This window comes from Ranitomeya imitator, chromosome 6 (genome assembly GCF_032444005.1).
Source record: "Ranitomeya imitator isolate aRanImi1 chromosome 6, aRanImi1.pri, whole genome shotgun sequence".
Classification (NCBI taxonomy): Eukaryota; Metazoa; Chordata; class Amphibia; order Anura; family Dendrobatidae; genus Ranitomeya; species Ranitomeya imitator.
Window position 1 is genome coordinate 83418498 of NC_091287.1, and position 22845 is coordinate 83441342.

Below are 22845 nucleotides of genomic sequence, written 5' to 3' on the forward strand. Positions count from 1 at the left end.
TTACACTAAACGATTTACCAACGATCACGACCAGCGATACGACCTGGCCGTGATCGTTGGTAAGTCATTGTGTGGTCACTGGAGAGCTGTCACACAGACAGCTCTCCAGTGACCAACGATGATGAAGTCCCCGGGTAACCAGGGTAAACATCGGGTTACTAAGCGCAGGGCCGCGCTTAGTAACCCAATGTTTACCCTGGTTACCATTGTAAATGTAAAAAAGAAAAACACTACATACTTACATTCCGGTGTCTGTCACGTCCCCCGGCGTCAGCTTCCCTGCACTGTGTAAGCGACGGCCGTAAAGCAGAGCGGTGATGTCACCACTGTGCTCTGCTTTACGGCCAGCCGGTGCTAACACAGTGCAGGGAAGCTGATGCCGGGGGACGCGACAGACACCGGAATGTAAGTATGTAGTGTTTTTTTTTTATTAAATTTACAATGGTAACCAGGGTAAACATCGGGTTACTAAGCGCGGCCCTGTGCTTAGTAACCCGATATTTACCCTGGTTACCAGTGAACACATTGCTGGATCGGCGTCATACACGCCGATCCAGCGATGACAGCGGGTGATCAGCGACCAAATAAAGGTCCTGATCATTCGCAGCGACCAACGATCACCCAGCAGGGGCCTGATCGTTGGTCGCTGTCACGCATAACGATTTTGTTAACGATATCGTTGCTACGTCACAAAAAGCAACGATATCGTTAACGAAATCGTTATGTGTGACGGTACCTTTACAACGTGTCTGTTCACAAACCAATCCTTGGACTCCTAAGCCCAAAATAGGATCAGCGTTAGATCAATAAATGTCAATCAAGAATTTTTTTCCCACAAAACTATTTATTAATCTACTCTGCTCTTTCTGCTTTATTCAATACTATATGCGACTCCAACTGCATTTTCAACATTTAAAATGGACTTTAAGGTGATCAAACAGATAAAAAATTACAACAATTGGCGCATTAAAAAATGTCTCCAAATCTTACAGCTTAATCATTCAGTCTCATTGGAAGTATGACTTACATTGAGTTGAGGAGCAGCAGGAGGAAGCCCCAAGGTGATGTTGGGTAATGAAGGAGAGGTGTATAAGCTTAGCAGATTCATTGACTTTTCATGATGCAAAATAAGTTGGTGTGAGGTCAAATGCTATAACAGAAATAATACTGTGTCACATTAATATCAGAAAACATACCAAGATGAATCATAAAAAAAGTTTGAACGATGAAAATAAAGTGTCTATTTGGCTTCAACACATAGCAGTGATTCTCAAAATGACTTTTGCAAACCTATCTCATGCACTATCCAAAAAGCGAGGAAAAAGACAATGCACTCACCGGTCCTTGAATTTCATGTGCCTTTAATCAGAACATGTGCAGGAACTTACAGGAGAACGTGGAAAGGCGGACGACGGCCGTTTTGTGCGACTGCACTTCTTCAGAAGTGCAGTCGCACGAAACGGCCGTCGTCCGCCTTTCCACGTTCTCCTGTAAGTTCCTGCACATGTTCTGATTAAAGGCACATGAAATTCAAGGACCGGTGAGTGCATTGTCTTTTTCCTCGCTTTTTGGATTTTTTATGCTCTGGTACATTGCACCCGGTGTCCGTGCAACACTCCAGACCAGCAGCGGCACATAGCAGTGTGTTACAAGAGACTTATTAGGTGTGCATAATAGGGAGCAGTGCCGTGTTTTTTTCTTCCGTTAATTGCTATCTCATGCACTGCTTTGAGTGAAATAGACGTGAGTCATATCACTTTGGATTTTAGGACACAAAACACATTAAGGTCTACAGAAAACATAAGGTGTTTGTACAGCTCTATCTTACCATAAGATAAAAAAGGACAAATAATTGACAATTAATTACAATTCATTCCATTATGTTCCCTACTTTTACCCTACATTATTCTGTTATACTATATCGTTATACTGCTTCTTCTAAATACTTGTCGTCAAAGACTGGCTGAAGTTTGAAACAAGTAGTAAATTACCATACTTTATATATGGTAGCATATTTCACTATGACCCCCACAAATGAATGCTAACATTAATAACATTCGGAAATTGTTGTGGAAATCTTTTCTTCAAGACTTCACCCAGCCCAGAAGCATTGACTGTCATTGACTACAAATGCTGCCCATGTGGCTACCTGGAAAAAAAAGTCCAGTGAAGCCTTTGAGAAGAGAAGTGGCACAACTATTTCCTAGTGTGACTTCACTGTACCAAAAAGCCATCAAGGTGATTGGATTCCTGTCGATTAGACATTAGTGGCACATCCAACCAAGGACAACATCTGCATGGAGTTTGTATGTTCTGCCCGTGTTTGCGTGGGTTTCCTCCAGTTTTTACGGTTTCCTCCAACACTCCAAAGACATACTGATAGGGAATGTAGATTGTGAGCTCTAATGGGGACAATGATGATGATGTCTTTCAAGGGGATCTGTCAGTAGGATCAACCCTCCTAAGTCGTCTATACGGCCATGTAGGTCATAGGAAGATGAATAAAGTGATATCTGCGATCTGATCTCTTATTCCAGAGAAAGCATTTTTCTTATATGTAAATGAGCTGTTCAGGACTATGGGCCGGACATAGATCTACCCGAGAATCTGTCTCCAGAGTTTATTTTAAATGAAAAGGGAGTTACCAATGTGATATGTAATGGCTGCTCTCTGCTCTCCTGATCTCACTGTAGAGGTGTGTGTGATTATACCTGACACATCTGCAGGTTCCTCTCGGCTTTAGCTTCCATCTCACAGGTAGACAGGGCTGCAATACAGCGAAGCTGTAAGAACTGCAGAAAATGTGTTTACAAGAAGACAAATTTCACTTCCACTGTTCTGTGTCAGTTACTTGTCTCACACTGGTAACATCCCCTTTTATTACAAATAATCTCTGGAGGCAGATTTTCAGGGAGATCAGTGTTTGCCCAAAGCGTGGAACAGCTCACTTATGTATAAGAAAAATGTGGATTCCTTTGGAACATCAGATAGAAGATATCAAGATGCCATTATATTCTGCGTCTTATGACCTTCAAATCCATATAGGAGACTTACGAGGGTTGATCCTACTGACAGATTCCCTTTAAAGCTCTGTAGAAACTAAAGATGTTATACGAGCAAGTAAAATAAATATCTTAGTGAGTCACCATATGTGTTTTTGATACATCCCTAAATTATAGAACTGGGATTAATAATTACATAACTAGTTCCTCACTTTTGAGAGCTTGCAACCTATGAGGATCTAACCATGAGGTTGCCAATTTTAAAATGCACCAGTTAAATGCTTAAATATATAGGAATAAATAAGTATACCCAGAATAAAACCTGGCTCACACATACAACCCTGGGGTTTTACTACAGAAATGCAGCACTATGGACACTGTGGTGGTAACTTATCTTAGAGCTCCTGGAAATCAATTTAGTTCTGCCATGTAAAATACTTCCGTATTGTTTCCACATGTGGTGTCACAATCTTCTTTGCATTACACTCCCTCTTTTAGCCTCTTCTACATTACTCCATAATAAGACCCACATAGGCTCCATTAGAATTAGGAGCTATGGCATAATATTATCCCCAAGGGAGTCCCATCAATGAAAAAGAACACCCTGTGTAACAGTATGACAACAGTGACTGCTTTCTTCCCAAACAGAAAGCATATGGGTCTGCGATAATAGACCACCTCCAAGAAGGACCCAGCACTCATAGGATTCACTAAGTAAATATAATAACTTGTCAAGCATGTAGAGTTTGGAAGGGTTGCTGGTTCTGTAATGGATAAATCTGGGATATCAATTAACTAGAGAAAATAAATTTTGTAAATGCGTAGTTGTCAGTGAAGAGCCGAGCAACACCACAATACAGGATGTTACTTAAAAATGTAACCTTCCAGGACTACTGTTGTTTTCTGATGCAGCCCTTGGCTGGTCTCGGGCAGTAATGGGCCAGATGAGATGGGACACGTAAATTTCCTTTTGACATTTGTGTGCACCCAGGGTGGAATGATCAACAAGAAAAGGTTGCACAGTAGTAAAAGGTGTTAAATTACTGTATTTATAGTAAATCAAGGATCTAGTCATTCCTTGTTACATGTCACTAAACAACCTCCCCACCAGGATGGATGGGAGCCGTTAACCTTTTTATTGGTCTTAGGTGGCACACTGTTATACCGAGAACGTAAAATGAAAAAAGAAAATCTTCATGGCTCCTAAAGGGCGCATTATTTTCATGAATGGTCATAAGGGAAAATGCCTTGTTTGTCTTCTTTGCTTATCACATACCTGGCATTAAAAGGGTTACAGGATGGGTTAGAGGGATCTATTTACATTCATTAAACAGTTGGAAAATGAACATGGCTACATTTAACACTTGAAATAAAAATATACCAAATTCAAAGAATCTGGATTACTACATGTATTAATGAATATCTGCTCTGGTATGTCCACCATTATGTAACAGTTTTCATGCTGGAAAATCCTTTAAAACCCCATTAATTCAAATGGAACATATAGTTACTATAATTGATTCACACGACTATCAAAAATGAATGTGAACATCTCATAAAAGATTAATATTATCCCTAACGTGGAAATTCAAGTGTGACTGCAATCAATCCCAAAAATGTTCCCTTTCTCTTTATCAAACCATAAAGCCGCATTCAGACGTCCATTATTCACATACATGACCTAGCCGTTGGTTTCCACAGATACAACACATACCCATAAGAGTTTGGGGGGCTGTTCACATATCTGTGTTTTTTTGCAGACTGTCCGTTTTTTTAGTAGTATAATGGATGAAACGTCTATAGGTCCGTGAAAATCATTGATGGAACGATGAAGGTAAAAGCTGACACACTGACCAAACACTGATGAAACACGAATCCAATACACTGATGACACCCAGACCTTTTTTTTGCCGTACATGAAACAACATGGATGTCTGAATGATATTGCTTCTTTGAATCTATTTTTAACATTTCATATTCTGGAAATAAATTAGGTCTCACCATGGATTATAGTGTAACCTCTCCACCTTTTTGATAAGATTACTTCTTTATCTAGACCAGATTTCTTGCTACAGATTATTAGTTATACCATCTATTATGCCTACTGGCCAACGTCTATGAGAAAAGTACAATATAATTAGAGATGAGTGAATGTGACGAAATTCTATTAGCTCGTTTCACTTTAATCCAGCCAGGACATTTTGATTCAGATCCTATTTATTCAATGCAGATGCAATTGCTCATGCTCTGAGGTCTATCCAGATCCCAAAACATAACATATGGAGGGGTGAAAATCTAAAATATTAGACCCACCTCACGTGTCCTAGAACTGTATGTCCCTGCCAGGTCTTCTGCTGGCTTATTTCTCCCTCCAGCTCCAGTCTTCTCTTCTATCCTCAGTCTTCTTTACTCTTAGGTTCCTCCAGTGCTCACTAGACATTGCCCCATGCTGCAATGGTGTCAAGTTGAGGCCTATTCAGCAGTGGAGGCTCCTAAGGCCACATTTACATGTTCAGTACTTGGTCAGTACTTTACATCGTAAAGCCAAAACCAGGAGTGGAACAATCAGAGGAAAAGTATAATAGAAACACGTCACCACTAGGGTTGAGCGACCTTTACTTTTATAGGATCGGGTCGGGTTTCACGGGTCGGGGTCATTGCAGTGCATTGGGTTTCCAATGGTTCCCCGGGTCTGAAGGAGCGGAAACTCTCCTTCAGACCCCGGGATCCATATTTAAGTGTAAAATAAAGAATTAAAATAAAAAATATCGCTATACTTACCCTCTGACGCGCCCTAATATTCCTATTAGGTATATACTCACCCTCGGACGCGCCCTGCTTCTTTCCGGCAGCCTTCCTTCCTTCGAATCAGCGCTTGCAGGACCTTGCGGTGACGTCGCAGTGACGTCGCGGCTTGTGATTGGTCGCGCGAGCGGTCACATGGGCGGCCGCGCGACCAATCACAAGCCGCGACGTCATCGCGACGTCACCGCAAGGTCCTGGAAGCACTGATTCGAAGGAAGGAAGGTTCCCGGTTACTACCAGGGCGCGTCAGAGGGTAAATATAGCGATATTTTTTATTTTAATTCTTTATTTTACATTAAATATGGATTCCGATACCGATTTCCGATATTGCAAACATATCGGAAATCGGGATTGGAATTCCGATACCACATTCAGAAGATCGCCGACCTCATGGCCGACCCCACACAGGGGTCGGGTCGGGTTTCATGAAACCCTACTTTGCCAAAAGTCGGCGACTTCTGAAAGTGGCCGACCCGTTTCGCTCAACCCTAGTCACCACTACTGTAATTTTCACCCACTCCTGGTTTTAGCTTACAGATACTGATGTAAAATACTGACGAAGTACTGAACGTGTGAATCTGGCCTAAGGTTGAAGATGGAAGAGAAGACTGTGGTTGGAAAGAAGAAGCAAGCCAATTAGTGGAGAACCAGGTGAGGAGTATAATGGGATTTTTTTTCTTTAAAAATTTCTTTTTTTTACCCTTTCCCAGACCAAAACTGAATCAAGCAAAATGCTAAATCCTAGACAGCCTAGGATATTACTGTGTGTAGCTGGTACCAGCTTATTTCTTCATCTGCCAGTAAATTAGTTCCAAGATCCAAACCACAGAAAGAATGTAATATAAAAAAAATAGACAAAAGATTTGGATTTTTATGATGCAAGGCAGAATAATTTTTGGCTTCCTGCTGGCAGTAAAAATATGATGAATTTAACCTACTATAATGGAACATTGAAAATGACATTCTGGGGCTCCATCTCCCTGAAATGTGATGAATGAAACCATTTCTTGATATCAAATGCGACTATTAACGGATGTCCTGGAAGACAGTGAAATCTACAATACAGATCTATTGTGTACCTGGGGCAGTAAGACCTTCATTACTGAACGCTCGTTTCCTAATTGACTAATTGAGTAGTAATGATGTCTTCATTCTTCCACCTCAATTTGACATCCCTGGTTTCTTATACAAAAGGGTTACAAGATAAAGCCACATGTTAGCTATCAGTGTAACATTATTTCTCTTCTGGCGTCCACAGGGTGCTACTAATCAGTGGACAGGGGTCAAACACCTGCCCTCAGGATCACAGTTCACAAACAATTAGTTTCTTATGAATGGGAAAGCTGGAAGTAGAAGTGTCTGAGGCTCTGGCTTTATGTCCTGCTGGTGACCTAAACTTTCCGCGCTATAAGCAATTTTTTACTTATTTTTACTGGAAGCAAAGATTTTTTTTTTTTTAGCAACAAAATGACTGCAGTTAGATTTCTTCCAAAAGAAAAATTTATCTATCCGAGTCTGATTTACTGTAACACTTAAATTCTTTTATTATTTATTGATTATTTCAATTGTAAAAAATGAAAAATGGGCTAAAATGCATTATACAGTAGATTTTTCTGTTAGATTTATCATTGTTGTATGATGCATTTTTTTAATAAAATGCAACCTTTAAACCACATTCACACATTCAGTATTTGGTCAGTATTTTATATAATTTTACAAGTGGTGACGTGTTTCTATTAGGCTGCCGTCACACTATCAGTATTTGGTCAGTATTTTACATCAGTATTTGTAAGCCAAAACCAGGAGTGGAACAATCAGAGTAAAAGTCTAATAGAAACTTATCATCACTTCCATATTTATCACCCACTCCTGGTTTTGGCTTACAAATATTAAGGTAAAAACTCACCAAATACTGAGCGTTTGAATGTGACCTTATGGTCTTTCAAAAAGCGTTCCTAAATCCTAATGAAATCTGTATCCCATACATCTCAGGTATCCAAAAAATAAAAAATAAATAAAAGTCTGGGGGTGAAATAAATGCCTTGACAATTATATAGTATAGAACCCAGCAGGAGATTAAACTAGTCCGGGACCACTGTCAATCATTACAACAGTGCACTGGTACCATGCCCACGTAACATGGCTGACATCCCAGCTTGTGCAGGGAGAATAGGGAGGAAAAGAAGTTCCTTGGCTCCATTCTGAGCATGCAGGTATGCAAATCATGCCGATGTGACCATGATATCAGAACAGTGGTGCAATGATTGACAGCAGCCGAGGACTAATCCAGTTCGTGGACATAGAGAGCATTAAATATCATTTTTAAACACACTGCTTTGGCGGCTATGGATGATACGTGCATCATTAAAATGAAACAACGGAAAAACAAATTCCCGCTCCTGGTGAATAACATATTTTGGTTCAAAACTTTATTCCATCAAAATTGTAAAATAGTATCCAAGGCAAGGTATAGAAAAAGTGCACTTTTAGAAGATTGATGTTGTAATTTGTGCCAAAATCTGCCCTATTGTTCTTACAGGTTGAGGAATATGAAGGCTGCTATTTTTTTTGCAGCAATTAGTATAATGCTGCACAGTGTTTTTAAATCTTTGCAAAAAACACAATGAATTGCAAATGTCTTTCATAGTATTTGATTATCCTGTTACATTTCTAACATGCTTTTTAAAAAGTCCTTAATTTAGTGAAGGCTATGAAACACAAGCAATAAAAAAAAACAGAAAAAACATCATACCTAGATCATGCTACGATTTGAAAACACAAACCTGAATATGATATTTTGTCGAGAATTTATCAAGACTGGTATTTTATACATCAGCCTTATAATAATAATAATAATAGTAATAATAATATTAATAATTTTTATTTTTTATAGCGCCAACATTTTTCACAGCACTTTACATTTTAAAGGGGACTGGTACAGACAATAAAGACATTGCAGAATAACACATAACTCAATAGATACCAAGAGGAGTAAGAGCGCTGCTCACAAGACTACAATCTATAAGGAAATGGTAAATGGTAATAAGTGCTTGTAATGTGTGGGTCAGCCATCAATATAATAAATAGAGTATTCACATAAGGCTGCATGAACCAGTCACCAGCCAGTATGCCTACAGTACAGACACAGAGAGCTGAAAAGTGCATGTAGGGTGTAGGAACAGATGCTACGAGGGTCCTGTCTTTGAAGAAATTTGTGTATGGGCAAAACACACATATTCAAAAAAGTGAAGCAAGGCAATAAGCCAGTCTAAAGAAATGCATTTTTAGGCCACTGTTAAAACTGTGGGTATTGGGAACTAATAGAATTGTCCTGGGTAATGCATTCCAAAGAATTGGCGCAGGACGCGAGAAGTCTTGGAGACGGAATGGAAGGTTTGGATTATTGAGGGTGTTAGTCTTAGGTCATTAGCAGAATGGAGGGCATGGGTGGTGTGGTAGACTGAAACAAGGGAGATGTAGGGTGTTGCTGAACCGTGAACTTTGTGGGTGAGAGTGATAAGTTTATTTTGGACTCTGTAGCAGATGGGCAACCAGTGCAGTGACTGGCACAGGGTAGAGGCTTCGGTGTAGTGGTTGGTGAGGAATATGTTTCTGGCTTCTGCATCAGGATGGATTGGAGAGGGGAGGGTTTGGTAAGAGGGAGACCGATTAGTAGAGAGTTGCAAAAGTCCAGGTGAGAATGAATAAGAGCAACAGTAAGAGTTTTTGCATAGTTAAAGCTAAGAAATAGGTCAGGTTCCAGAGATCTTTTTGAGGTGTAGGGGACATGGGTGAGTAAGTGATCGGATGTAGGGGGTGAATGAAAAATCTGAATCAAATATGACCCCAAGACAGCGGGTATGTTGCTTGGGAGTAATGGCAGATACACACATGGAAATGACAATATCAGGCATAGGTAGATTAGTGGCAGGAGGGAATACACAAAGTTCAGCTTTTGACAGATTCAGTTTTAGACACATGGTGGACATAATGTTAGAGACAGCAGAAAGACAATCTCTGGTATTTTGTAGTAATGCAGGGGTGCTGTCAGGAGAGGATGTGTATAATTGGTCATCAACATAGAGATGGTACTGAAAACTGAATCTACTGATTGTTTGTCCAATAGTGGCAGTATATAATGAGAAGGTGGCCTAGAACTGATCTTTGAAGAACCCCAACAGTTAGAGGAAGAGGAGAGAAAAATATACTGCAAAGGAGCGGTCAGAGAGGTAGGAGGAGACCTAGGAGAGAGCAGTAGCCTTGAGACTGATAGCATGGTGCGTAGTGTGGAGGAGCTGGAGATCTGCAGTGGACAAAGAGTTACTAGAGTTTAGAGATGAAGGGAAGATTAGAGACAGGTCTCTAGTTAGCAGCACTGTTCTGGTTGATTGATTTTTTTATGTAATGGATGTATGCTGGTGTGTTTAACTGAGGAGGGAAAGGTGGCAATTGGGAGAGGAAATTAACTATTTTAGCTAGATGAGTGGTGACAGCCAGGGAAAGGGACTGGAGGAGATGTGAGGGAATAGGCTCACTGGTGCAAGTAGGAGGGTGAGAAGATGCAAGGAGCCTGTTAACGCCTTTATCAAAAGCCTGCAGTAGTCACATGCTACATACTTATTCTGAGGCAGCTTGTGCTGTCAATAACTGTGTCAGAAACTCAAGTCTAGACCCAGCCATTCTCATTTAATTTACATCAATTTCTATCGTAATAATATTTTTGAACCAAAATGTCACTCTTTTCCATTTTGTACCTCACCCCTTTCTATTTAAAGGGACACTGTCACCTGAATTTGGAGGGAACAATCTTCAGCCATGGAGGCGGGGTTTTGGGGTTTTTGATTCACCCTTTCCTTACCCGCTGGCTGCATGCTGGCTGCAATATTGGATTGAAGTTCATTCTCTGTCCTCCATAGTACATGCTTGCGCAAGACAATCTTGCCTTGCGCAGGCGTGTACTATGGAGGACAGAGAATGAACTTCAATCCAATATTGCAGCCAGCATGCAGCCAGCGGGTAAGGAAAGGGTGAATCAAAAACCCCAAAACCCCGCCTCCATGGCTGAAGATTGTTCCCTCCAAATTCAGGTGACAGTGTCCCTTTAAACTATTACACCTTGCTGAGTGAGCCACAAAAAGTATTAGCAGACATAATAGCTGAAAGGCCTGTGGAGCAAATTTTCTGCACAAATTGGGCCACAACTTTGGCTTAGTAAATCTCCCCTATTACTGCAGAACCCTAGATAAATGTAAACCAAGTTTTCCCTAAACAACATAATCCCTTTGCATGATTCAAACACTACACCCATTCTGTCTGCCTAAACCATTGATGGAAAGACCTGTTTATGTGGTCCTGGTGATTGATCTAAAAAATGTCTGTGATTGTGGTCAGTAGATGATGTTGGATTTCAGCACATATTGTCTACTGATTATATTTTTGAAGTCGTCTTCACAGATTAGTCCATTTTTAGAATCATTTCCGAGCTAGTGTTCACATTTTCTATACTACAAATTGCAGCAAGTTACAAGTAATTTTGCGTATAATAGTATATCATATGAAATGCAGATAGTTATAATCAATATTACAGTGTTAGTATGTTATACAAGGAAGAATTCCTACCTCAGGGTGAGAGTTAGTGGGCAAGACAGAGCTTTCGTTTTCCACACCCATGTTAACTGGACCATTATTTGGAGAACTGGGTCCTGAAACTGGAGAACTGCTGCTGACCGAGGACTCTAGAAAACAATAAAACAGGCTTGATAAATGCTCAACTTAAATTTGTTAAAGAAACAACAGATAAATATGTATCATCTTGTAGATTGTGAGCCCTCGCGGGAAGGGTCCTCTCTCCTACTGTAACAGTCATGGCTTGTATTGTTTAAGATTATTGTGTTTTTTTTAATTATGTATACCCCTCCTCACATGTAAAGCGCCATGGAATAAATGGCGCTATAATAATAAATAATAATAATAATCATTGATCACGCTGTGTAGAAAACTGTACAGTTGTGAATTAATTAAGGTGGGGAAATGTGAGCTCAGCTAGGTGTCAGGGAATTCTTTAAATTCAAGTGCAATGTTGTTAGATTGGCCAGTAAACATTTTGACAAGGAGGCAATAAGTCTTCTGCACATTCCCTTGGCTTCCTCCACAATGCCAAAGAAAAAAATAGAAAAACAGAAGTCAATAACTACTTTTATAAGGACTGGTGCTCTCATTCTTTCTGAGCAGCTAGCCCAAGACATGCCACCAACCAGGAGTCTACATGTAAGGCCGGGATCACACACAGCGAGATACGGCCAAGTCTCGCAGGTTAAAACCAAGCTCTGGCACCGGCACTCCAGATCGGAGAGTGCGGCCGCACAGCAATACATGGAGCCGCACGCTCCGCTCCGCAGTGCCGGTGCCAGAGCTGGGTTTTAACCTGCGAGACTCGGCTGTATCTCGCTGTGTGTGATCCCGGCCAAAGAGAGAAGATCCAATATAAAATATCAAACTAGGAATCTCTTCTGGTGGACTGCTCTGCTACACCCAACCTGAGGCAGAGTCCTGGTGACTTTGTTTGCCTCCCACAACTTATCAGCTAATAATATAAAAGGTGATGGGGACAACTTTTTTTTATAGGACCCTCCATCTGTATTTCCACCATATCAGGGGTGAAAAGGGAATCTGTCACGTAAATTTTTAGTAGGATACTAATAGTATCTTAAAATTGGGCTTGGGTAGCCCTTTCAGAATCTGCAACACTTATTGTTGTACCTTCTCCGGTTTTATTGCTGTAAGCACAGGAGAATTCATAGCAGCACACCTGCCAGTCAAACATATGTAAATTGAAAATTAATACACACACCCATAATCCCCCCACCCCCTGTGTGTTGATGTCAGTGATAGTGAAAATCTCGAATCCCTAGGTGTGTACCTGTTGGACATTCCTATACTGTCATCTACTACCACCGACATTGGCGCAAATGGGGTGGGTGGGATTATGGATGTGGGGAGCAAAGAATATTCATTTTGGATTTACGTACGCTTGACCGGCAGGTGCGTGGCTGTGAATTCTCTGGTGCTTGCAGTAATAAACTACAGCAATAAATGATACAGACTCTGAATGGGCTGTCAGTGTCTGTATTAGTATCCTACTAGAAACGCCATGACAGATTCCCCTTTAAGGAGGTTCAATATTAGCCTTTATGGGTATTTGTCATAATAACTTTATGTAATTCTTTTTACCTAGTATATCTTACTGTTCTTCTGAAGGAGGTGTTTTTTTCTTTTGTTCCTGCACCTCTCCTTTTCTGAGATATGACTTCCTCTTCCCTATTGGTAAATGTTGTCTTGTTAGCCAAGTGATCTTCATCGCTTCTCCGTGGGCATCTTCTTGAGTATCAAGCCCCCTTGGCTAATATGACAAAATTTACAACCAGATTGCAAAGAGTAAGGCCAGAGACACACTAGTGTATCACATCCAATACGAGAGCATCGAATGTGATATGCTAATGGCCCTCGGCTCCTCCTCTGCTGCCTGCGCGAGCCGAGGGTCAGTACTCTGGGTTCCCTTCCTCTTGCATCAGAGAATTGCAGCACAGCTGCGGAGGAGATGGAGAAATAAATTTTATTCTGCTCCATTGTCGTCATCGGCGGGAATCGCACTGCACTCGGGCGATATCCAAGTGCAGTGCAATGTTTCACACACACCCATAGATTTATATGGGTGCTCGGGATCCGATTCACAGATTGTTTTCGCATGACAAATCAGCATGAGAAAATAATTGCAGATGTGAGCTACTATATAAAGTAACACTTGTCCGATTACATCGCAAGTGGGAACGAGCCCTAATAAAGAATAGATGCAGGAACAGAACCAAAAAAAAAAAATAGATTAGAAAAAAAGTGTATGAATCAATATCTGTTTTTTAATATTAAATGGGTGGTTTCATTTTCTATCTTCAGGAGCAAACCACTCCCAAGACTGTCGCTTTGCTGGGGAGCGGTGTGCTCCCGATTGATTAACGGTTGGGACTGGAGGCACACTGCAGCAATCCAGCAAGCTTCAGAGCAGTAATTACTTGCTACATAGAAAAGAGTTTGTAAGCACTGCACTCCTCGCTTAGGAGACCAGTCATCGCTAATAGACTGCAAGTAACACAATCAGTAAACAATAAAATTAAAAATCCCTCCGCTCCTCAGAATGCAGAAGATTTCAAAGGGAATCTGTCAGCAGGTTTTTGCTACCTCATCTGAGAGCAGCCTGTTGTAGGGGCTGAGACCCTGAACCTTTGTGCAGCCGTTCTGACACAATCAGAGTTTTTAGATTTAGCAGAGCTGAGAAAGCTTCCCCCGCCCACACTAGGCTCTCAGTGTGCATAGTCTATAGCCAGTGAGCTGCTTATCATAGAAGGGGACAGAGTCGGACAAGAGCCCAAGTGCCAACTAGTAACAGCAATCATAATCACCAGGTGATTAAACCTTCACTGTAAATAAACAACAGCACACAGTGCAACATCACTGAATTATGTGTTTTAACCCCTACATCATGCTGTCCTCACATCACATAGCAAAAACCTGCTGACAGATTACCTTTAATAACAAGCTAATTGTAAAAATGCTTGTTTTAACAACCAATTTCCAATTTGAACCATTTAATGTAATGGAAATGTGGCTAGGGCTACATGGTAACATTGAGATTGCAAGGTCACATTTCGACATCATATCTAATGATTACTTTATGTGTAGCAGTGTGACCTACCATGACTATGACCAGCAGCATACATAGAAATCATGGGGCTGCATAGCAAAAGTTTTAATTGGCCCCCCACTCACCCAAAAAAACAAAGCAAAAATGAATATTCGGCGAGGAAACAGAAAATCATTCACATAAGCCTCTAGATTTCCCGTTCATTGGCCCCATAAAGTATGATGCCAACAAAAGTGTTCCCCAAACACAGTATTATAACCGCACAGTGAATTCCTCCACAGTATCCGCCACATGCACAGTATGATAACCCTAACCCTACAGTACCCCCTGGTAAAGTATGGTGACGCAAACACAATTAGATGCCCCCCTGTGATTCCAAGTCAATGTAGGATACACGGCACTCTGTGGAGGTTAGATGTTGGTGCTCAAGTAGGGTCTCAAACCCGTATCAACAAATATAAGAAATAAACTTGGCACTCAATTTTTTCGGAAGAAGGGTAAGGTTTTTTTTTCACATCCTGACAAACAGATCAATTGCTGAACGTTTTCAGTCCGTGTTGGACCGAAAACATTCAGCAATTGATCTGTTTGTCACGATGTGAAATAAACAATCTTACCCTTCTTCTGAAAAAATTGAGTGCCAAGTTTGTTTCTTATATAACCCCTGTGATTCCAATACAGCCCTCCATATAGTATATTTACCCCAACACAACCCTCCACACAGTATGATGGCCCCAACATAGCCCTCTGCACAAAAAACTTTTTTAGGTGTTCAACAAATGTCATAATAATTGCACTGAACTTTTTGCATTGATGCACTTCCCAAACACAGAGATTGCAATAACACCCACACCCTGGTGCCTGACACATCCAAAGGACTCACAGCTAGGGTTGAGCGACCTTTGTTTTTATAGGATCGGGTCGGGTTTCACGAAACCCAACTTTTTCAATAGTCGGGTCGAGTGAAATCGGCCGATCCTATAAAAAAGTCGGGGTCGGCCGAAACGCGAAACCCAATGCAGTGCATGGTTCCCAGGGTCTGAAGGAGCGGAAACTCTCCTTCAGGCCCTGCGATCCATATTTTAGTGTAAAATAAAGAATTAAAATAAAAAATATCGCAATACTTACCCTCTGACGCGCCCTGGTACTAACCGGCAGCCTTTCTTCCTTAGAATCAGCCTTCCAAGACCTTGCGGTGACGTCGAGGCTTCTGATTGGTCGCGCGGCGGTCACATGGGCGGCCGCGCGACCAATCACAAGCCGCGACGTCACCGCGACGTCACCGAAGGTCCTTCCCAAGAATCAACGCTTCCAGGACCTTCGGTGACGTCGCGGTGACGTCGCGGCTTGTGATTGGTCGCGCGGCCGCCCATGTGACCGCCGCGCGACCAATCAGAAGCCGCGACGTCACCGCAAGGTCTTGGAAGGCTGATTCTAAGGAAGAAAGGCTGCCGGTTAGTACCAGGGCGCGTCAGAGGGTAAGTATTGCGATATTTTTTATTTTAATTCTTTATTTTACACTTAAATCTGAATTCCGATACCAATTCACGATATCTTAAACATATCGGGAATCGGTATCGGAATTCCGATTCCAGATTCAAAAGATCGCCGACTTCATAGCCGACCCCACACAGGGGTCGGGTCGGGTTTCATGAAACCCGACCTTGCCAAAAGTCGGCGACTTTTGAAATATTTCGACCCGTTTCGCTCAACCCTACTCACAGCCATATCTACTATATAATCATCTAATTCTGTCTGTTTGTCTGCAGTGGATATCCAGCGTCGCTGATTGGTTGCCACATAGTTCACTCACGTTTACTGAACAAGTTCTGTCAGTCACAGTGCCACGCAGTTCAGTCACATTTACTGAATAAGTTCTGTCAGTCACAGTGCCACATTGTTCAGTCACGTTTACTGAACAAGTTCTGTCAGTTACAGTGCCATGTAGTTCAGCCACATTTACTGAACAAGTTCTGTTAGTCACAGTGCCACGTATTTCAGTCACATTTACTGAACAGGTTCTGTCAGTCACAGTGCCACATAGTTAAGTCACCTTTACTGAACAAGTTCTGTCAGTCACAGTGCCACGTAGTTCAGTCACGTTTACTGAACAAGTTTTGTCAGTCACAGTGCCACGTAGTTCAGTCACGTTTACTGAACAAGTTCTGTCAGTCACAGTGTGATGTAGTTCAGTCACGTTTACTGAACAAGTCCTGTCAGTCACAGTGCCATGTAGTTCAGTCACGTTTACTGAACAAGTTCTGTCAGTCACAGTGCACATAGTTCACTCACAATTACTGAATAAGTTCTGTCAGTCACAGTGTGACATAGTTCACTCACATTTACTGAACAATTTCTGTGAGTCACAGTGCCACGTAGTTCAGTCACCTTTACTGAACACGTTCTGTCAGTCACAGTGCGACATAGTTCACTCACAATTACTGAATAAGTTCTGTCAGTCACAGTGCCACGTAGTTCAGTCACATTTACTGAACACGTTCTGTCAGTCACAGTGCGACATAGTTCACTCACGTTTACTGAACACGTCCAGTCAGTCAATGTGGTGTACAAAAATATTTTGGGTTGATATTGTTAACAAATATATTATAGTGTCGATGTTCTTCTTTCGTCCCATAATTTATTTAAATACAGTAGCACACGTCAGGATTTCTTGCAGAAATTTCCTGACAAAAACCGTACATTTCTGCCAGAAATCCACATGCGTTTTTTTGCGTTTTTTATGCGTTTTTTGTGCGTTTTTTCGTGTTTTTCTCAATGCATTAAACATCGGGAAAAACGCAAAAAATCCGCAAAATTAATGAACATGCTGCTTTTTTTACCGCAATGCTTTTTTTTGTGCGGAAAAAAACGCATCATGTGCACAAAAATTGCAGAATGCATTCTAAATGATAGGATGCATATGTATGCATTTTTAATGCATTTTTATCTCGTTTTTATAGCAAAATATATTTTGATGATCTGTTTAATAATTTCATTCAGTTGTATTAAGTTCTATGAGCAATAAAATTTTATGATAATATATATATATTTTACCCGGAAAATCCTGTGTATTCATTGCATTATTCTTAAATCTTGATAAATAAATTACATACATATTCTAGAATACCCGATGGGTTAGAATCGGGCCACCATCTAGTATGACAATAAAAAGGTATGGTAAATGTGACATTGTAGATGGGGTCCTTTTACAGATTTTGCACTGGGCCCAGGAGCTGGATGTTAGACCTCTGACTTTCCCATAACATATTTTCATAATAAATTGTACTGAATAAGTGTCATACTGTTTAATTATCGAGCTACAGTGGGAACTACGAGATTCGGCTACTAGGACAGCCATGGCCAGATCATGTGTTTTTTTACTTCCAACTACTACAGGTGGGTCCTTGCTTACCATTGCATTTGACTCGAGAAATCTTGAGATGAGTGTTGTAAGATGACCGACTTTGAAAAAAAACCTTTTTGCATTACTCTGTCAGGCATTTTGAGCATTTTTTCTCATCCAGAGCTGATGATTTCATGCTTTTAATCTCAAGAGATCGTGAGTCTAGTGGAAAGGTAAGGAAGGACCACATCTGTAGTTCATGACAAACATTAACTACTGCACGTTCTCAAAGTAACCAAATTATAAGACTTAGAAAAATACTTATTGAATAAATAGCCCTGCATAAAAAATATACAGCATGGACATATGAGGAATGTACCTTTTAATATGAACTCATTTACATACTCATACTATTAATAATATAGATGAATGTGGATGACCATCTGGAATATCTGCGGCACAACAGCTTGTGGTCAGTCTGGTGCACAGAACTGTTCATCATCACATATGGTGACCAGACGATAGAAGAAAAAGAACATGGGAACCAGTAGTTTCATGCTTGACTGACTTTTCCTTACTACTGGGAGTTCAGTGTCATGTTGATTTTGTATAGTTGTAGTTCTTGATAGATAGAGGACATTAGTGTACCTAGATACGGAAGCCTTTCATATTGTGTTTCATTACTGGGAACTCACCCTTAAAAATCTGATTTTTCACAGATCAAAATGGTTTCAAAATACAGATGTAGCAAACACTTTCTGTATGGATGAAGTACTACTGTGCTCCAATATCAAGTCATGGCGCCTTTGTAATTTGCCCGTTTTGCCCATGCATCATACAGCAAGTAGTGAAGGCGTACTCATAGTATGACATTTACAAATGTTACACCTATATGTAGATTTTGCATCGATTTTGAAAAAAGAAGGAAAGGGTTTTTCTTTCTACATTGCAAAATTATTTCACTGTGATCTTGAATTTATGAATGAATCAGAATTCATGGAACATAACTTTATTTTAAATGGATTTTTCTACCAAAATAAAACAAGATGACATATTATGAGACTAAGAAAAGCTAATGGGTGTCCCAGTAAAACAAAGAAAGAGGGAACAATTTTTGAATGTGTTTTTTCAAGAAGAATGAAGCAATTTGGTTTGCTCTTATGTCACCAAATATAAACAAAGCCGATCTCCAGAGGTCATGATAACATATCAATCTAGTGTGGAGGCTGCCACTGTTCTACTCCCATCTATGTCAATACATAAATAAAATGTCCATCCTGCTACGATGTAAATAATGCAGACACAACAGCATTTATACACTAGCGAGAACATGGTGATAACTGGGTCTCAGGTATAACCATCAAATATCTGTGAAAGGGTTTTTTTTGGAAAATGTGTTGTTGTACTATAGTTAATGATAATTCAGAATGTGATGTTACATGATAATAATAATATATTTACATTATAATAATAAAATAAACTGATGATTTTATATACACATTGGATTATGTATAACACACCATACCTGCCACTTCAAATATCCTCTTCTTATATGAACCTGTGACATTTCCATCTTTTCTTCTCAATAAAGGGCTGCTTCTTCTTTCTGCTACTTTTTGTTTTAATCGAGACCGAACCTTCAGGTTGGGTTCTGAGGCTGAAATTGAAAATAATACAAAAAAAATAAATGAATAAAGTTAACAAATGCTTCTACATGATTCAGACTTCTGTCGACCCTGAATATAAATGTGTCATCATCAGCTATTTTTGTCTTTCTAATTAAAAGATATTTCTAGTTATCCTAAGGCTTTTATGTATATCGGTCTCTTTCGTTTGGTAAAAGGACAAGTTTATAATAAAAAAAACATGTTCAAGCAGTACAAAAATGGGTGTAGCTACAGGTACATTGCTATGAAAATATCAATACTGATATACGTATCAAAATCGAAATGATCATGGGTTACTATATACAGTGGGGCAAAAAAGTATTTAGTCAGTCAGCAATAGTGCAAGTTCCACCACTTAAAAAGATGAGAGGCGTCTGTAATTTACATCATAGGTAGACCTCAACTATGGGAGACAAACTGAGAAAAAAAAATCCAGAAAATCACATTGTCTGTTTTTTTAACATTTTATTTGCATATTATGGTGGAAAATAAGTATTTGGTCAGAAACAAAATTTCATCTCAATACTTTGTAATATATCCTTTGTTGGCAATGACAGAGGTCAAACGTTTTCTGTAAGTCTTCACAAGGTTTCCACACACTGTTGTTGGTATGTTGGCCCATTCCTCCATGCAGATCTCCTCTAGAGCAGTGATGTTTTTTGCTTTTCGCTTGGCAACATGGACTTTCAACTCCCTCCAAAGGTTTTCTATAGGGTTGAGATCTGGAGACTGGCTAGGCCACTCCAGGACCTTGAAATGCTTCTTACGAAGCCACTCCTTCGTTACCCTGGCGGTGTGCTTTGGATCATTGTCATGTTGAAAGACCCAGCCACGTTTCATCTTCAATGCTCTTGCTGATGGAAGGAGGTTTGCACTCAAAATCTCACGATACATGGCCCCATTCATTCTTTCATGTACCCGGATCAGTTGTCCTGGCCCCTTTGCAGAGAAACAGCCCCAAAGCATGATGTTTCCACCACCATGCTTTACAATAGGTATGGTGTTTGATGGATGCAACTCAGTATTCTTTTTCCTCCAAACACGACAAGCTGTGTTTCTACCAAACAGTTCCAGTTTGGTTTCATCAGACCATAGGACATTCTCCCAAAACTCCTCTGGATCATCGAAATGCTCTCTAGCAAACTTCAGACGGGCCTGGACATGTACTGGCTTAAGCAGTGTGACACGTCTGGCACTGCAGGATCTGAGTCCATGGTGGCGTAGTGTGTTACTTATGGTAGGCCTTGTTACATTGGTCCCAGCTCTCTGCAGTTCATTCACTAGGTCCCCCCGCGTGGTTCTGGGATTTTTGCTCACCGTTCTTGTGATCATTCTGACCCCACGGGGTGGGATTTTGCGTGGAGCCCCAGATCGAGGGAGATTATGAGTGGTCTTGTATGTCTTCCATTTTCTAATTATTGCTCCCACTGTTGATTTCTTCACTCCAAGCTGGTTGGCTATTGCAGATTCAGTCTTCCCAGCCTGGTGCAGGGCTACAATTTTGTTTCTGGTGTCCTTTGACAGCTCTTTGGTCTTCACCATAGTGGAGTTTGGAGTCAGACTGTTTGAGGGTGTGCACAGGTGTCTTTTTATACTGATAACAAGTTTAAACAGGTGCCATTACTACAGGTAATGAGTGGAGGAAAGAGGAGACTCTTAAAGAAGAAGTTACAGGTCTGTGAGAGCCAGAAATCTTGATTGTTTGTTTCTGACCAAATACTTATTTTCCACCATAATATGCAAATAAATTGTTAAAAAAACAGACAATGTGATTTTCTGGATTTTTTTTTCTCAGTTTGTCTCCCATAGTTGATGTCTACCTATGATGTAAATTACAGACGCCTCTCATCTTTTTAAGTGGTGGAACTTGCACTATTGCTGACTGACTAAATACTTTTTTGCCCCACTGTATAATACTAAACTATATAGCTAATTATGTTGAGTAGAGCACAAGATGACAATGGGGAAAAAAACAAGTGATATTGGACAATGTTGTGATGGTGGAGCCATCAAGTTATAAGCACAAATACATCTAAAGGTACCGTCACACTCAGCGACGCTGCAGCGATATAGACAACGAGCCGACCTAAACTAGGTCGCTGGAGCGTCGCTGTTTAGGTCACTGTAGAGACGTAAAACACAGCAACTCCAGAACGATGCAGGAGCGATCCAGTGACGTAATGGTGACTCACTTCTCGTTCTCGCTGGTTATTAGCTCTATGTCAAACAGCCGGAGTGTACCGATCCGACACACATCTAGGGGCCCTATGCTCGTTGCTGGCGTTGTTGCTTTTGATGTCAAACATGACGATACACGCCAACCTGGTGACGAAATAAAGTTCTGGACTTCTAGCTCCGACCAGCGATGGCACAGTGGGATCCAGATCGCTGCTGCGTGTCAAACACAACGAGATCGCTATCCAGGACGCTGCAATGTCATGGATTGTTGTCGTTCTCTTTGCAAAGTTGCTGAGTGTGACGGTACCTTAATTCTGAAAGACCCACTCCATCCAAATACTTTAATGGTGTTTTTGTCGACCAGGAAACTCATCAAATTTTAAATTACTGGAGGACCTCAACAATCAAGTAGGTTGAGTTTCATCTCTCAGCTGTCCCTACCGACAGCTCTCCTTCACACAACCAGACATGGACGATACAATGTTGTGCTATTGGTTAGTTTTAAGTCTCTTGGACTATAGCAGTTTATACAAAACTTCTATCAACCCTGAAAAGAACATCATTTGAGGTTTGATATTCCTGTCCATTGTTAATTTTTGCTACCAAAAAACAGACACTAGTAGAACCACAAAAAAACACAAAATACAGCACACTATGGAGATAAAAAAAAGGAAATGTAAAAGTCAAGAACCCATGTGACATTGCAAGTGCTATCATTGGGTGTGTGGATAACACCATACAGGAAAAGCAGCTTTCAGCTGTACTTTTATATCTCTTGGCTAAGTCAACATGTTTCAGCATTGATCAAGCATCTTCATTAGGTCATTAAATTCCATCAGTTATATCTGACAAGATGAAGGCACTGGATTGGTGACCAAACATTGTCTTAGTCAGTATTGAATATTTAGAAACTAATTTTTTATGTTTAATTTTCTCTACAAATTCAACAACAGTCGTTCCTGAACCATAAAATAGGTTTCTTTTCAATACTGCTGCTTGGATTAGTACTTCAGAAGCTATGACCAGGAAAACTGATCCATTCGATGCGATTACCAAAGCACTACATAGAGTTGTGTTGCTGATTTGCACAACTGCATTGTTTAATGTTCCATTTAGAAGTTTTTCTTTATTTTCTGGCTTTCTCATAGAGAACAT

The 22845-nt window shown here is 40.5% G+C and overlaps 1 protein-coding gene across 2 annotated transcripts in view; it reads right to left on the reverse strand.

Annotated features, from left to right (window-relative positions):
• Positions 1–22845, reverse strand: part of HDAC9 (histone deacetylase 9) — a 774871-nt gene that overhangs the window by 49721 nt on the left and 702305 nt on the right. For both annotated transcript variants that reach the window (XM_069729825.1, XM_069729826.1), the window contains 3 exons: positions 19371–19502; positions 11427–11542; positions 1028–1150 (listed from right to left, as the gene is read on the reverse strand). In XM_069729825.1, the coding sequence (XP_069585926.1) occupies positions 1028–1150; positions 11427–11542; positions 19371–19502 (371 nt within the window). The remainder of the gene's footprint in view (positions 1–1027; positions 1151–11426; positions 11543–19370; positions 19503–22845) is intronic.